Genomic DNA, 16,785 nt, shown 5'->3' with positions numbered 1-16,785 from the left:
AACAGCTAATCCATCTGGACCCCTCTCTGGAATTGACTTTTCCAGTCAAATTAGTCAGGTAACAAAGGCTGCTCATAGTCTTTGTGACGGCGCAGTAATGATACTCTTATTTGGGTCACAGTTGTGAGGCATCGCAAACTGGGTGAGATGACCAGATGTCCTACTTTTGCTGCATTAAAACTATCTATTACACTGAAACTTTTGTTGGTGTTTTACCATTTAGACTATTTAAATATTCTAATCGTAGGCAGTGTTGTAATGTAAATGTACAATAACTATGAGTTATCATTTTCTTCTTTGTCCTACTTTTATTTTTATTATTTTTTTTTGAATAATCGCATATGCAATAGCTGAATTTTTGACCTTGATTTTACAGGAAAAAACTGGTCACTCAAGGCCGCTCGCTTATGGTTTACCACGTTTGTGTTGAAACAGTGTACCTGCCCCGGTGCTTTTTAGCGGAAGTACTGTAATTCGGTTGGTCGAAGGAAACAACTGCGGAAATTTTAATAAACACAGCTTACTTCTCCGGTGTCACGTAAAGTTCAGTGGAGAAGAACTATTTAATGTGTCTCAGTCTGACGCGACAGAAAGTTGTAGTTTCTCGCTAAAAATTTTGAAATCAGAAAGTCGAGATGGCGATGCGAAATTATGCTTCCGAACAACTTATGGAATTTAAGAACACCTGCCAAGTAAGTGATTAACAATTTATTTACTTCCTAAAGCATCAGATTATCCATAAAATCTGATTAAAGCTGTGAGAAACTATTTCTTTAGTTAAAATTAAATATACGATTATATCGGGATAATTTATTTTTAATTAAATCATATAATTAAATTACGAATCTGTTGCATCCTTTTCATTTTTTTAATGCATATTCTCTTTGATAGTATTATATAACATGGCAGGAAAGTAGAAGGAAGTGATTACAACTGGTTTTAATTGATAGTACTGTCATGAGTTCAGAACTTGAGTTATTCTGAAGTTATTTCTTTTGAAATCGGTATTTGTTAATATAAATGAACAAATACCGATTTCATTTGTTCATATAAATGAACAAATGAAAATAGAATATGGAATAGTTAGTGCCTTGAATGTAAAATACATAATACAGCATTCTGAATCTTATTCGTTAAAGAATAACCTTTTCGTAATTACTGAATAGATCAAAGCCGTAACTAGGGCAGGGCACTTGCCCCAGTAAAAACTACGCACACTGGCCACAAAAATACGAACCTTATTCAGTACCGAATCGGGCTGCCTTCGTTTCGAATAACAGAAAGCGTGTCGTGTGGATTTAACAAAGTGTTTTTTTATTTTATTTTTATTTTTTTCGAGTGCGTTTTGGCTTGTAACCATTCTTTCAATAAAAAATCTCGCAGCTGCGACAGACTTAAAGGAAGAGGACTTCGTTGTCGAATAGCTCTCTCCAGTATATCCCACCCATTCTCAATAGGATTGGGATCAGATGAATGTGGGGACCAGGGAAGATGGTGGAAATCCGTGTCATATTCTCCGAACCATTATTGCACAATTCTGAAATAATGCGCTGTTACATTGTCATCCATAAAGTGATCATCACCTTCATGATAAAAGTGTAACATTGTAGGATGCAGTGTATCTGATACGAAATTCAGGTATTCCCTGGGAATGACATTCAATCCTCCACCGGTGTCAACGGACTTAATCCGTACCAACAAAATTCCCTACACCATGATACTACCTCGAGATGCTTGGGTTAAGACAAGCAGTGTCCATCGCTTCGTGAGATTCTCGCCACACTCTCTGTTGTCCAAAAAACGTTTATTGTGATTCATCTGACCACATGACTTTCTTCCATTTGTTACACTGTCCAATCGCGAAGATCTCGGCACCACTGCAAGCGGATTTTTCTATTTATCTTTGAAGTGGTTTCCGAATAATTTCGGAAATTGCCAATACCAATTTCTTCAATTCCTTGCTCGTGGCAAGGTTTGAAATAGAACATTTCTGGGATGGTTGAAGTCATATATTGTTTGCTGAACACAATGTATTTTTCCGTTCTCTTTAGAATATGACAGCTTCACTTATGAAGTTTTTCTGCCACATTTATGCTTTGAGATGTGGAAGAACCGCTTGCTTTCCAGTCATTAAAAACCTGTGAGATGGATGCTTTCGAGAAACTAGTTATATCTTTCGTTTCTTGAATCGTGGCCCTGCTAAACATGCACGCACCATAAGATTTTTTTTCAAAGCTGATAGATCACGCGATTTTCCCCCATTTGGCTTCACATTACTGTAGCCTGCATAGTCTATACTCAACGAAGCAACATGTCATCACCCACGTAAGTTTTTTATTTTGCATTTATTTGCATTTTTCTGTCCGTGACTGTCTTAAAACAAAGGTGTTTTTTTTTTCTTGGCCAGCCGCAGAATTAAAGTTGCAATAAAGTACCTTTTTACTGTTACTTTTTTAAAAAAAAATTATAAATACCAAGAAATGCGTTTTCTTCTTAGGCAATTGCGCCAAATAGCGCCAGGAGCAGAATGAAAATTTTGTGCCTTCTAGCCGCCAGAAATAAACATAAATAGTTTGTTTATTAATATTAACAATTTATGATATTAATCTTTCTGATAATAATATTTATCATAAATATTAATTTATGATAAATTAACAATGAATGGATGAATCAATCAATAAATAAATACAGTGTGTGCGTGCGCTGTTTTAGCCGCTGTTGTAGTGTAAGAATTTATGGGTTCAGGAAGGTGAAAAGTTGCGGTTTCAGTACAGTGAGACGTCAGTGTACCTGCCTCAATGTAAAGAACGTGACCATCAGCAACACCTGTCATTGGTCGGACCACTCTATGAGCAATATGTCGTCAGAAGATTTTTTACACACCTGTCAGGCCTGTCTAAAGAAGGTAAAACACGTAATAATCTGCAATGGCGACTGCAGCCGAACCCTATGCGGAAATTGCTCAGGACGGTCACTAATTTCTAAAATGACAAAGGTAGCTAAAGAGCGTTACGTTTGTGCCCGATGCCAGTGCAAACCTTCCCCAAGGGCAGCCACAGAAGCTAACATGCTGCCAGAGCAGAATGACGACCTCAAAGACTCTACATCACTGAATACAGTTGCTAACACCATACAGTCACTAGATGGATCTATAACAGAACAAATTCATTCACTGAGCCTAAACCTGGAGGCAATAATGGCAGAACAGAGCAATCAAATCACTACCATTGTCAGAGGAGAAATTATAGAAGTATAGTCACGAAGGGAGCATGTTCTGATAAATCTTCATGTAGAACATGAGAGAACGAAGGCTAAGCTAGAAGCTTACCTTGAAGGAAGGGGGAAAGAAATGCCACAGCGCCCCCTATCCTACGCCCAAGCGCTGAGGACAACTGCAAGCATCAAACCACCATCAACAAAGAAGAAAACACTACTCAGCACACCACATCTGGTCATAATAAAGCCAGTGGAAAACTCGACTATAGACAGTAGCGAAGCAGTAAAAACTACTGTTGTCCAGAAACTGGCCAAGGACTTTAAAACCACAAGAATAAAGTCCATCCAAAAAACAAGAAATGTTGGAGTAATCATTGAAACAACAACCAAGCAAGCAAGAGGCGCACTCTATCATCACCAATCCAACAGTCAGTACCCTAGGTCTTACAACAGAAATCCCTAAAAGAGAGGCCCATCCATACGTATATTTGATGTGGGCAAGGATATCACTCCAGAGAACATCACAGATGAACTCTTCAACAGAAACTTCCAAGAATTAACTGACATGAGTAATGCCAAGGAACACATCAAACCAAAATATCACACTAGCTCCAAGTCTCCCCAGCTATACAATTGGGTGGTGGAGCTTTCTCCACAGGCATGGAACATCCTCAAACTACAGGGCAGAGTCTTTATGGGTTGGAGCAGTCACCGCTTCAATTAGCACGTGCCTGTTCCAAAGTGCTTCCGACGCTGCCGTTTTGGGCATACCACCCACACATGCATGCAAACCGTGTCTACCTGTGGGCACTGTGCCCAAACAAGGCATGACTATAATTCTTGCCCAAACAGATCCACAAATGCAGTTTGTGCAAACTGCAAAGCAGCAAAGGGACAGTAAGTGCCCTGCTTATCTAAAAGCTAAGAGGAACCAACAAATAAAGACCGATTAGGCAGCAACCCCTAAATCATTCAACAGCAATATCATAAAGTTTATCCAACTAAACGCCCAGCGAGCCCGTGCAGTAAGTGCCCAGATTAGAATCAGGACCGAAGAGGAAAATGCTGACATATTAATTCTACAGGAGCCATATACCCATTCAAAGCTAGTCAGGGGATACCCTCTGGCTTTCAAAATCATACATACAGATGAAGACACGCCCTGGGCTGCCATAGCTGTCCGTAACCCTAACATCATGGTTACAAAGATTTCCTCTCTATGCACTGCATGGGCGGCGTGTGCCCATGTAATTTGCCCGTTGGGAGCCTTCTACCTCATCTCCCTCTACTGCAGACCTGGGCAAGATATCACTCCAACAATAAATTATCTATGTACAGTCCTTGCTACACTTCCCAACAGCAAGATTATCCTTGAGGCAGATGTAAATTGCCGCTCTCCTACCTGGTACAGCCTGACCACTGATCGCTCTGGGTGCCACAATGGGCAGCTTCTTGAAGATTTCCTGGCCACTTCTCCCTTCCTGGTTCTGAACAAGCCCAATAACCTGCCTACCTATTCCAGCACCCTGTGGGAATCCACAATAGATATCTCCATAGCTACACAATCCATTTCCAGCAAAATTGCTGGGTGGCAGGTCAATGAGGAATGAACCACCTCATATCACAGAGCTATTACATTTCAACTCACAAGATCCATTGATCCAACTCCACCACCTCACTACAATATTAGTCGCTATGCCATTAACAAGGCCAATTGGGAAATCTTTTGCTCCACGCTGCAGACCATGATCCAGAACCACAACTCTTCTGATCTTCCAGCACTGGACCCCGTCCAACATCAAAAGCTCACAACAGAAATCATCATCCAGGCCTGCAATCAATCAATTAGAAAGAAAAGACCAATGCATAATGCCGTCCCATGGTGGTCCCCAGAGCTGGAGCACCTTCGCCGAATTGTACACTCCAAAAGAAAAGCCTTTCAGAGAGCTCATACCTCTTGGCCCCCAAACGAGGTCAACACCCTCCGTGAAGAATATCGAAGAGTCAGAAACGACTACACCTCCTTTATAAGGCAGCGTAAAAGATCACCTTGGGAACGACTCGTGAAAACGACTGGCAATACTGCACCCTGGGGGGGGGGGGTACCGCATCACCACCAACAAGCTCCCGAGGGGCGAAGTTATCCAATCCACTCTCACACCAAAGGGCACTATGACTACATCGTGGGAGCAGTCTATGGCCAATATTCTGGACACACGTTTTGGCACAGATATTGATCCTCTGACAGTACAACAGCAAGAAATATGCGAGGCAAACAACACATACTTCAACAATGCGGTAGAAGACCAATTTACCACCGATGAACTGCAGCAGGCTCTTACCAAAACGAAGGAGAGGAAATGTCCCGGACCAGACCTCATTGAACCCGAAGTCCTTAAAAAGACCGCCCAAACAATATCCAGTTTCTACTCGACCTCTTCAATAAGTGCTTGTCCCATGGATCTTTCCTAGAAGAATGGAAAAACGCCAATGTAAAACTGGTCATAAAAAATCCGTCTAAACCGCTCCAACAACCAGAGTCATATCTACCCATTGCCCTTTTATCCATAGTCAGTAAACTGTTTGAACGACTACTCCTAGTATGGCTCCAAGACCATTACACCAAAGCTGGGCTCCAGTCCAACTTCCAGTTTGGATTTCGACTGGGGCGTTGCACAGAAGATGCACTGCAAAGGATCATTTCTGCAGTCTCAACTTCTACCTCCAAATACTACCTACTAATAGCAATAGATTTCGCAGGAGCATTTGACAGGCTCTGGTGGGCAAGTATCCTTCGCAGACTTAGGCAAGCAAATATTCCATTAAATTTATACAAATGCATCGAAAACTACTTATCAAATAGGAAAATTACAATCTCCTCAACATACCGAAGAATTACCAGGTCAATATACAGAGGTTGCACACGCAATTTACAGACACAATACACATGGATAGTTGAAATTACATTCCAGGTGACCCTAATAAAATAGTTTAGTTTAGTTTAGACCGCGTTCCTTGTCAGCGCGGGTAACACAGTGGTATCGTCACCATCCTCCCCACACCGAGTGGAAAAGGCCCAGTTTCGAATCCTGTACAGTTTCGAACAATATACACGGCAACACAAGTCTGGAATCATCGGGAAAAATAACTAAATATATTTTCAACTTTGCAGTCCCCATGTCTTTGAGTAAGGAGGATTGAATCCAGATAATTCTCCTTGTAGGAAATCGGAGTCAGCGAGAGGTCGCCCCAGAATTTAACAGACTGTTTCCGGACCACGAGCCAATAACACAAGTCTGTGTTGCAAACGTTTAGGAAAAAGGATCCATAGAGGATAAAACATGCAACAAAACAGTGGACCTTCGAGAAGGATCACCAACAATGACACAGCTAATGCCATTCTCCCTCATATATGCAAAAATTCCCAAAAAGTCTCTTCGAAGATTATCCTCTGAGACAAGAGTATGGAAAAGCAGCATTCACTGCACCTTTAAGGCTCACAAATGCATCCATATAAACTTCAGAACTTGCAAAAATTAAGCGAAGCTGATCCAGACCGACAGTTGGAATTTTGTGAATGGGCTAGAGAACAATAAGCTCAAAATACAAATTTCCCGTCCACAATTCTGTTTAGCGATTAGGTTGATTTTTATGGAAATGTTCAGGTAAAGCGACAGAATACTTGCTACTGGTCTCGAAACAAACCTTACTGGTTTGCTTCTTCGAGGGAACACGGCGCTACTCGTATAATGGTATTGTGTGGAATGCGGAAAGACCACATCGTAGGCTCTTCTTTTTTTCAAGGAAATGTCACTACAGAAGCTTATTTACGTATGCTCAACGAGGAAGCATTCTATAGTATCTTGAACGAGGATGGACAACATGGTTCCAGCAAGGTGGTGCTCCTGCTCATTACAGACTCCATGTAAGAGAGTGTCTGTGCCAACAGTTTCCTGATAATTGGATAGAATATCGAAGTGTGGAATGGCCAGCGAGAAACTCCGATCTCACACCTCTAAATTTTTTTCTTGGGGTATCTTGAAGGCATATGCGGAAAAAATTCAGTGTTGATTATTTGCGGCAGCGCATTATTGACGCATGCAACACCATTACTCCAGACTTCATTCGCCATGTGCTTGCTGACTGGGTATCTCAGCTAGATTTGTATATTAGCAACAATGGTGGATGCAATGAGCACGTTCTGTGAATAAAAGCGTTTGCCAGTTTTAAATTTCCCCTATGATTCAAGGCTAATGGAACATCCTGTATACTGTTGTTCCTTAGATGTTTTACGAAGAACCTGAGTTTCCTGGAGAAATGACCATTCATCCCTCGCTTGAGATCTAAATGAGCCATGTTGCGGAAAAAAGTCTATAAAAAATTGCACGCGTTTTGACGGGATTCAAACGCGGGCATTCCGCACCCCGTGTGAGAAGGACAGTGGCAGAGGCGGATTTAACGGAGGGCGCACCGGCCGCGCGCCCTGGGCCCCGACTTCGAGGGCCCACGCAAAACCCCAACAAATTAGTTGAACATATTAGTTCAAAACTTTGTGATTATTATTATGCTATTATTAATTATATTATACATATATTATATTCAAATTTTATTGGAAATAAAACATTAATAGTACATAATATTTTTTTATTTATTTAAAAAAATGGTTAACATGTATTTTTATTTTCCCTGTCTCTCTCTTTTTTTTAAGGGGCCCAATATTTTCTTCTGCGCCCGGGGCCTCAACCGACCTTAATCCGCTCCTGGACAGTGGTTATATCCACTGTGCTACATGCGAGAGCGTGAAGTATTCCGACAATTATTAATGACCGTCGGATAAGATACTCAATATCTACTTTCCGAGAATCGGGTTCTGTGTGAATGTTTGGCTTCGTGCCAAGGCAACTCGCCACGAGTCTTCAATCTATCCCTTTTGTTAATTGTACTTCCTGTAAAGACCATTTTGACTATTAGCAGGATGAAAAAGTTTACACTTCGAAGTGCGATCAGGTAATTTAGCACATTATTCAATTATTTAGTAAAGAAGCACATTAAATATCCTATAACAGATAAGCAAAGATTATAATTGGTGCAAATATTATAATAATAAATTACAAAATAAACGTCTAAATCATATGTGCTCAGCCTGACCTTCATAAATAAGATGAATATCTCACTTGACCTCTTGTACGAAAAACGAAAACACCAAATGGCAGTCCTCGAGATGGCGTACCTATCTCGTATACATTTTAAGTATACTGATACTTTCATCACCTGATCAGTGCGTTTTCTTCCACTGTCTACGAAAACTACATTTATGAACAAATTGTGCCATTCTAATGATCCCAGGGATTCTCCTTGACTCGCAATATAAGAATCAATTGAGACTTTTAAAAGTGTTGACGGATGCAGAATATCATTTCATAATACAATACAGGACTCTTATTCGCATGGTGGTTATGTTCACTGTATTTCCACAGTGTGTGTGGAAACGGGAATTCCCGTTTCTGACCGTCGAGGCTGTGGTATAATCACCGTCCTCCCCACATCTGGTGGAAATGACCCGAATTCGAATCCAGTCAATGACGGGATTGGAATTCGGGCTTTTGCTCAACATGGCAGAATTAGTTGGGCTCAGGGGAGGGTAGCAAGATGTTTTATCCCGGAAACTTGGGTTTTTCGTCCAGTAAACAAAAAATGGACCAAAGAACACATGCAATTTACAGACATAATATATATGGCGCAGTATGTTCCAAGTTGCTGATCCGTCTAAAGCCCGACAAGAACCGACATCAAACTGTCAGCCTAAACCGGTGTTTCCCAACGTGGGTCCCACGCCCCACATGGGGGAAATTTGATTGTTCAGGGGGGCAATTCAAAAATTGCTCGTCTAGAGTTTAAAACAACCGCCTACTATGATTTAACTTGTACAAAAGAAGAATTGTTGGTATCTCAATTTGAAATAAGCATTCGTTAAATGTTGTACTTTCTATAGAGCCGCACTTGAAAGTTTGGAGTAATATCAACTACAGTTTGCTCAGAGAGTATTGCTTACTATGCCTAGTGAAGGAATAGTACGTACAGTACTGTATTGGACAATTGCTTATGGCATGCGCAATGCACAAGCAAAGTAGTTGTCTACTGTAGCCTACCGCAAATTCCACATGTTATATGAAATAGGTAATTCCTTTCATACAAACGCTCGTTTGGGCGTCGTGACTGTACATTTGGATAGGTTTGGCGATCTCAGATTAAAATAAAACATTACTTTGTCTGCGCACAGAATTATTATTAATGAAGAACCATGATACACCATGGTATGTATTTGTCGTATATGTATATTTCTGTGGTCTCAGTCAATAAGCAAATAAGTCCAAAAACTCGAATTTGCAGGAGAGGAAAAATAAACTTCACACTCTCATATAAACATGCATATATTCGAATATACAAATATTTATTACTCACGCTAAAAATACAATAACGAAGATATCTGCATGTCACATAATAGTAAATAATAAATACTTTATTATAGTGCACTTATCTCATTTTTGACAAATTAGACTTATCTGCTTGTTCACAGAGATCACAGATTTAATAGCCCGAATTCAGTAATTTGTGTGATTTATTCATTCAAAAAGCATACTAATAATTAATTTTGATATATTAAAATAAAATTAAATTAACTTTATTGCATAGTTTATGTTTAGTTTTTGATTTATCTTATATTTATTTCTCTCAGTTGCACAGTAAAATGAGTAGTGCAAGTAAAAAAAAAAAGTTCGTCAGTATTCAGAGGAATACTTAAAATTTGGTTTCATACCCGCTGTCCACGATCAAAGGTCACCTTTTTGTCTTTTATGCCAACAATGCTTGACCAACGAATTGAGGTCGTCCTGAGGCGCATTTTGAAGGCGAAACATAATGCTCATGTGAATTCAGATTTAAATTACTTTCAAACTTTAAAGAAGAATTTTGAAAAAAGAGCAACATTAAAGTCTCTGTTTATTGCTCATACTGCAACTGTCAATCGTACTCCTGAGGCTAGTTATGAAATTTCTTTACTCATTGCTAAATCTGGGAAAAATCATACTATAGGAGGGAATTTAATCAAACCATCAATATCAGCATTTCTTAAAACAGTTCTGGAAAAAGATGACAAAGACGTGAAAGATATGCCACTCAATAACAATACTGTTATCAGAAGAATAGATGAAATGAGTGGAGATATTGAAATACAACTTGTTGGAAAGCTGAAAACAAGAAATTTCTCAGTGCAAATGGATGAATCAACTTTGAGAGACAGTGAAGATGTACTGATAACTTATGTAAGATATATTGATGAAGGTAATTTTGCTGAAGAAATGTTATTCTGTAAATCATTAGAGAGCACCACTACCTCCAAAGATATATATATAATAAGCTAAAAAATTACTTAGATGACAACAATATACCAATGAAAAATATAACATCTTGTACCAACCGGGCTAGCCGGGTGGGTAAAGTGCCTGCCTGGCAACCCAAAGGTTGCGGGTTCGAATCCCGCCTCGGGCTTGGATCAAAGTACTGAAAAAACCTTGGGAGGTGCACTATGGCCACAGAAGCCGATGCGCCAACCATCAAAAAAAATAAATAAATAACATCTTGTGCTGCAGATGGTGCTCCTAATATAATGGGCAAGAAAAATGGCTGCTTAAAATTGATGAAAGATGAGAATCCAGAAATGCTTCTTGTGCACTGTGTTATTCATATGGAAAACTTGGTAGCTAAAAATATTTCGCCTGTTCTTAATGAAGTACTAAAATCAGTTATAAAGTGTGTCAATGCTATTAAAGCTAATGCCAAATGTGAGCGTCTCTTCAAGCTTTTTTGTGAAGAACAAAATACAGACCATGTGAGACTTTTACTTCACACTGAAGTAAGGTGGCTCTCGAAAGGGAACTGCTTGAAAAGATTTATGGAACTATTTGATACTATTAGTGACTTTTTAAGTGACAAACCTGAAATGAAGCATCTGTTAACGGTCGATGGTAAAGCATTTGTGAGTTATTTAGCCGATATCTTTGAAAAACTAAATATATTAAATAAACAACTTCAAGGAACAAATAAAACTCTCGTCGATGCAAAAGCGAAGATATTTGGTTTCATTACATTTATTGAATTATGTCAAAAATATATTTGTAACAAAAATTTTGAATAGTTTCGTTGGCTGTAAAAATATGAAGTGACTGATACCGCTGTACTTGTTATTGTCGATCATCTGAAAATTCTGTCCACTGATTTAAAAGAAAGGTTTTCTGATTTAAAACAAATTGATTTTCCAACCTGGATGATGCAACCAATGTTAGTGGATTTGTCTGATGTATCAATGCATAACCAAGAAGAACTCTCAGAAATGCAAAATGATGAGTCAGTTAAAACTTTATTCAATATAAAAGGAGCGATGGCATGGCTTTGCGATGAAACAGAAATTAAATACCCAAATTCAACCAACTTTGCAAGAAAGCTATTGTTACCGTTTCCATCTTCATATTTAGCTGAATGTGGATTTAGTACCATAAATGATTTGTTACTTAAGAAAAGAAATTGACTGGATATCACAAAACGGGGAGACTTGAGACTGAAGCTGACTAAATTGGAGCCCAATATAAAATCTCTCTGTGGCAAGCATCAAGCACAAGGGTCTCACTAAATTTAGTGCACTCATCTAGAAGTGACTTCACATGGAATGTTGAAATTATTAAACAATTAAATAATAATTATTAAAAATTAAAATATAGAAAAATCTTTCATATAAATTATTTTGTACTTGAATTTTAGTTGTCTATTATATGTTTTGAAAATTTACTTACTGTTTTTTTCTTAATAATTTCCTAATGATTTCTTCTTAAAACCTAAGTCTTGTGTCCTGAACAAGTTGTAATTAGGCTTCATTTAGGGAATAATTCAATTTTTGAATATAAAAAATATGTATATGTTACATAGGGGGCATCAGAATTTTAGAAAGACTTAGGTGGGGCATGGTAAAAAAAAGGTTGGGAAACACCGGCCTAAACTATCTGCGGTGGCAACTTGTTCCAGTAATCAATAACTCACTGGCTAAAATAAAACTTTCTACAATCTAGTCTAAACCTCTTTCTCAGTAATTTATGGACCCTAGTTCTGGAATTTTTTATAACAGTGAAAATTACTTCTTCATTTATTGTACTAACCTCTCTCTATCTGTCTCTCTGGGCCATAGCATTAGCATTAGTAGAGGCATATGATGCAAGAAAGCAAGCTTATGCAGCATCAGCCAAAATAAAAAAAAAAAAAAACCACTTCCACTTCACCCCTTCGTTCGTTCGAAATACCTGTCCAGCTAAGCCTTAAATTTATTTCGTCTATCAACTTCCACGATAAGGGATGGAAGTCTGTTCCACCAACCAACTACCCGCTTGCTAAACGCAAATTTCCACACGTCTATCCTACAACGGTCTTTCCTCAATTCGAATTTATGCCCTCTCAGGCGATTATTCTGAGCAAGAGGAAGAGTCCCATCATCATTGAACATGCTCAAACCATTCAAGGCTTTATACACCTCTATCAGATCACCTTGCTGGTGCCTAGTCTCCAGACACTGTAATTTGCAAAACTTAAGCCGTTCTTCGTAAGAGTACCCCTTTGTTCCATTCACTAATCTTGTTGCCCTTCTCTGTACTCGTTCCAGCAGTTCTACATCCTTCTTGAAATGAGGCCTCCAGACCTGTATACAGTACTGAAGGTGTGGCCTGACCATTGCGTTATACAAGGGAATAATCACCTCCTTATTCCTGCTAGAAAAATTCCTGTATATCATTGACAAGACACCATGAGCTACTCTTGCAGCCCGTTTGCACTGATCAGAGAACTTCATATCTGCCTGCACAAACACTCCCAGGTCCCTTTCATTCTCTACCACTGTCAGTGTAGTACCACAGAGTTGATACGTTGCTCTGGGGTTGCTGTTTCCCGTGTGTAGTATTTTACATTTGTCAATGTTAAACTTCATTTGCCACCTCTCAGCCCATCTGCTCAACCTTTCCAGATCCTGTTGCAGCAGCGTAGTGTCCTTGACAACCCTGCCAACCTTTGTATCGTCTGCAAACTTGGACATTAAGCTTGATATACCATCATCAATATTATTTATAAATACAGAAAACAATAATGGACCCAACACTGAACGCTGAGGGACTCCACTAATAACATTAGTCCACGATGAGCACGATGTCCACGATTGATTACCACTCTCTGTCTTTTCCCCCTCAGCCACCCCTTTATCCATAGCAGCAATTTGCCTCCAATGCCATACTGCTCCAATTTGTGCAGCAGTCGTCCATGTGCAACATTATCAAAAGCCTTTCTAAGAACCAAGTATATAATATCAAAATTATTCCCTGCATCCAGTTCTTTCGTGACTGCATCATAGTATCCAATCAAATTGGTCAGGTAAGACCTGCCCTTAACAAAACCATGCTCTGTCCAAACTATAACTGAAGTCTTGTCTGGATGATCCTGCAGTGCTTCTTTAACCAGTGCCTCCATTAATTTTCCTGGAACAGAAGTTAAACTCGCAGGTCTATAATTACTTATGTCAGCCTTTGTTCCTCCTTTGTGAATTGGGGTCACATTTACACATCTCCGGTCTATGGGTACTTCCCTTGAGTCCACGGAAGCTCTCATAATTATGGCTAAGGGTTTGCTTACTTCCTTTGCTTCCTCCTTTAATATAACTGGATAGATCCCATCCACCCCAGGTGCCTTTCTTGTGTTTTTATCTTCAACAGTTTCTACTCCACTTTTCTCTCAGTTATTACAGGATTATCTAGCTTACTGCCAGAGTTGAAAACATCTCTGGCATTCCCCTCGCTGAATAACTCCTCATGTGTGAATGTCGATGCAAATATTAATTTAGTTTGTTAGCTACCTGAGCAGGATCATCAACAGTTGACCGATCGATATCAAGTAAACCAATCTGATTCATCCCCTTCCTTCTAGTGTTTACATAAGTAAAGAACTCTTTTCTGTTTTTCTTTGCATCCTTTGCCAAAGATTTCTCGTAATCTGCCTTTGCCTGCCTAACCTTCTTTGTAACTTGGTTACAGATCAACTTATATCTATCATAGGCTTCTGTGTCACGTGTTAATTTATATGTATCCCAAGTTCATCACGATTTGCTCCTACTGAGTGTACACATACAGTACTCAGTAACTCAAACTGAGCGTAGACTGAGTGCATTATCATGAACCATTCCCTCAATAAATAGTGACGTCAATTTCAAGGACACCCTGAAAATTCCTATTTCACTTTATATATATGTGCGTTATTTAGCAATTGGTTTATTTCCAAATTTTTGTTTAATGCTTTTTATGTTCGCCCGTAATGTCGTTCATTACTGTTTCAGTCTTTTTGTTCTTGCACTCTTTGTTCTATTGGTGAGGTTTCTATTTATGCACCCACTTTGTATTTCTACTGCCTTTCTTTGTTTATATAACCACCCTGTAACCTGTTGATTTGCACCCACTACTGACTTGATTTAGTAAAAGGATATTGACTGATTGATTGATTTGAGTTCATTGCAGAATACTGTGAGGTTTATTAAAACAGATCGGATAGGAATATTCCTATCTAAATATCTGTACACGTATGTGTATTTGTTCACAATTATAAAATAATCATTTAATGTCTTGGTTAGGCTTTAGTACAAGGATATGGTACATAGTACAAAAGGATATGATACATAGTACATCTTTGCCATGGATCTTTGCGACAATGAGTGACAGGCTAGTATAGCTCCGCCCACTCCTTCACAGTGATTGGCTGCTTATCACCACCATTTTGCGTTCACTCTAACGCTTATCACCACCATTTTGCATTAGCATTAGCATTAGTAGAGGCATATGATGCAAGAAAGCAAGCTTATTCAGCATCAGCCAAAAAAAAAAAAAAAAACACACACCACTCCCATTTCACCCCTCCGTTCGTTCGAAATACCTGTCCAATTGAGCTTTAAATTTGTTTAGGCTATCAACTTCAACAACAAGTGATGGAAGTCGGTTCCACCAACCAACCACCCGCTGGCCAAAGGCAAATTTCCTCACATCTATCCTACAATCGCCTTTCCTCAATTTGAATTTATGCCCGCTCAGGCGATTATTCTGAGCAAGAGGAAGAATTCCATCAGCATTGAGCATGCTCAACCCATTCAAGGCTTTATACACCTCTATCGGATCACCTCGCCGGTGCCTAGTCTCCAGACACTGTAATTTACAAATATTAAGCCTTTCTTCTTAAGAGCAACCCTTTGTTCCATTTATTAATCTTGTTGCCCTTCAATGTACTCATTCCAACGGCTCTACATCCTTCTTAAAATGTGGCCTCTAGACCTGTACAGAGTACTCAAGGTTTGGCCTAACCATTGCCTTATTCAAGGGGATAATCATGTCCTTATCCCTGCTAGAAAAATTCCTGTATATCATTGACAAGACACCATGAGCTACTCTTGCAGCCCGTCTGCACAGCTCAGAGAACTTCATATCTGCCTGCACAATTATCCCCAGGTCCTTTTCATTCTCTACCACTGTCAGTGTGGTACCACAGAGTTGATATGTTACTCTGGGATTACTACTTCCCATATGTAGTACTTTACATTTCTCAATGTTAAACTTCGTTTGCCACCTCTCAGCCCATCTGCTCAACTTTTCTAGATCCTGTTGCAGCAGTGTACTGCCATTAGTGTCATTAACAACCCTGCCAACCTTCGTATCGTCAGCAACTTGGACATTAAGCCTGATATATCATCATCAATACAGTAGCGGATTAAGGTCGGTTGAGGCCCCGGGCGCAGAAGAAAATATTGGGCCCTTAAAAAAAAGAGAGATACAGGGAAAATAAAAATACATGTTAACCATTTTTTTAAATAAATAAAAAATATTATATACTATTAATGTTTTATTTCCAATGAAATTTGAATATAATATATGTATAATATAATTAATAATAGCATAATAATAATCACAAAGGTTTGAACTAATAGTTGAACATATTAGTTCAACTAATTTGTTGGGGTTTTGCGTGGGCCCTTCAGAAGTCGGGGCCCAGGGCGCGCGCCCGGTGCGCCCGCCGTTAAATCCGCCTCTGCATCAATATCTTTATAAATGCAGAAAACAACAATGGGCCCAACACTGAACCCTGAGGGACTCCACTAATAACATTATTCCATGAAGAGCAGTGTCCATTGATTACCATTCTCTGTCTTCTCTCACTGAACCATCCTTTTATCCATAGCAGATATTTGCTTCAAATGCCTCACTGCTCCAATTTGTGCAGCAGTATCAAAGGTTTTCTAAGATCTAAATATATGATATGAAAGTTATTCTTTGCATCCAATTCCTTTGTGACTACATCATAGTATCCAATCAAATTAGTCAGACAAGGCTTCCCCTTAACAAACCCATGCTGTGTCCGAAACTGAAGTCTTGTCTAGATGATCCTGCAATGCTTCTTTAACCAGTGCCTCAATTAATTCCCCTGGAACAGAAGTTAAACTAACAAGTC

At 39.2% G+C, this 16,785-nt stretch overlaps 1 protein-coding gene across 2 annotated transcripts in view; it reads left to right on the top strand.

The window, feature by feature from the left end:
• Positions 1 to 441: 441 nt before the first annotated feature.
• The window catches only part of LOC150076331 (catalase-like), a 189,408-nt gene continuing 173,064 nt past the window's right edge, over positions 442 to 16,785 (top strand). The window contains exon 1 of one of the 2 annotated variants that reach the window (XM_090387664.1): positions 442 to 692. In XM_090387664.1, the coding sequence (XP_090243790.1) occupies positions 652 to 692 (41 nt within the window). In that variant the 5' untranslated portion in view covers positions 442 to 651. The remainder of the gene's footprint in view (positions 693 to 16,785) is intronic. The other variant, XM_090387662.1, reaches the window with a different exon arrangement.

The sequence above is a fragment of the Mastigoproctus giganteus genome, chromosome 13 (genome assembly GCF_048544385.1).
Source record: "Mastigoproctus giganteus isolate SK-2022 chromosome 13, ASM4854438v1, whole genome shotgun sequence".
Classification (NCBI taxonomy): Eukaryota; Metazoa; Arthropoda; class Arachnida; order Uropygi; family Thelyphonidae; genus Mastigoproctus; species Mastigoproctus giganteus.
The sequence above is the reverse complement of the archived record's forward strand: the minus strand, read 5'-3'. Positions and strand labels throughout refer to the sequence as shown.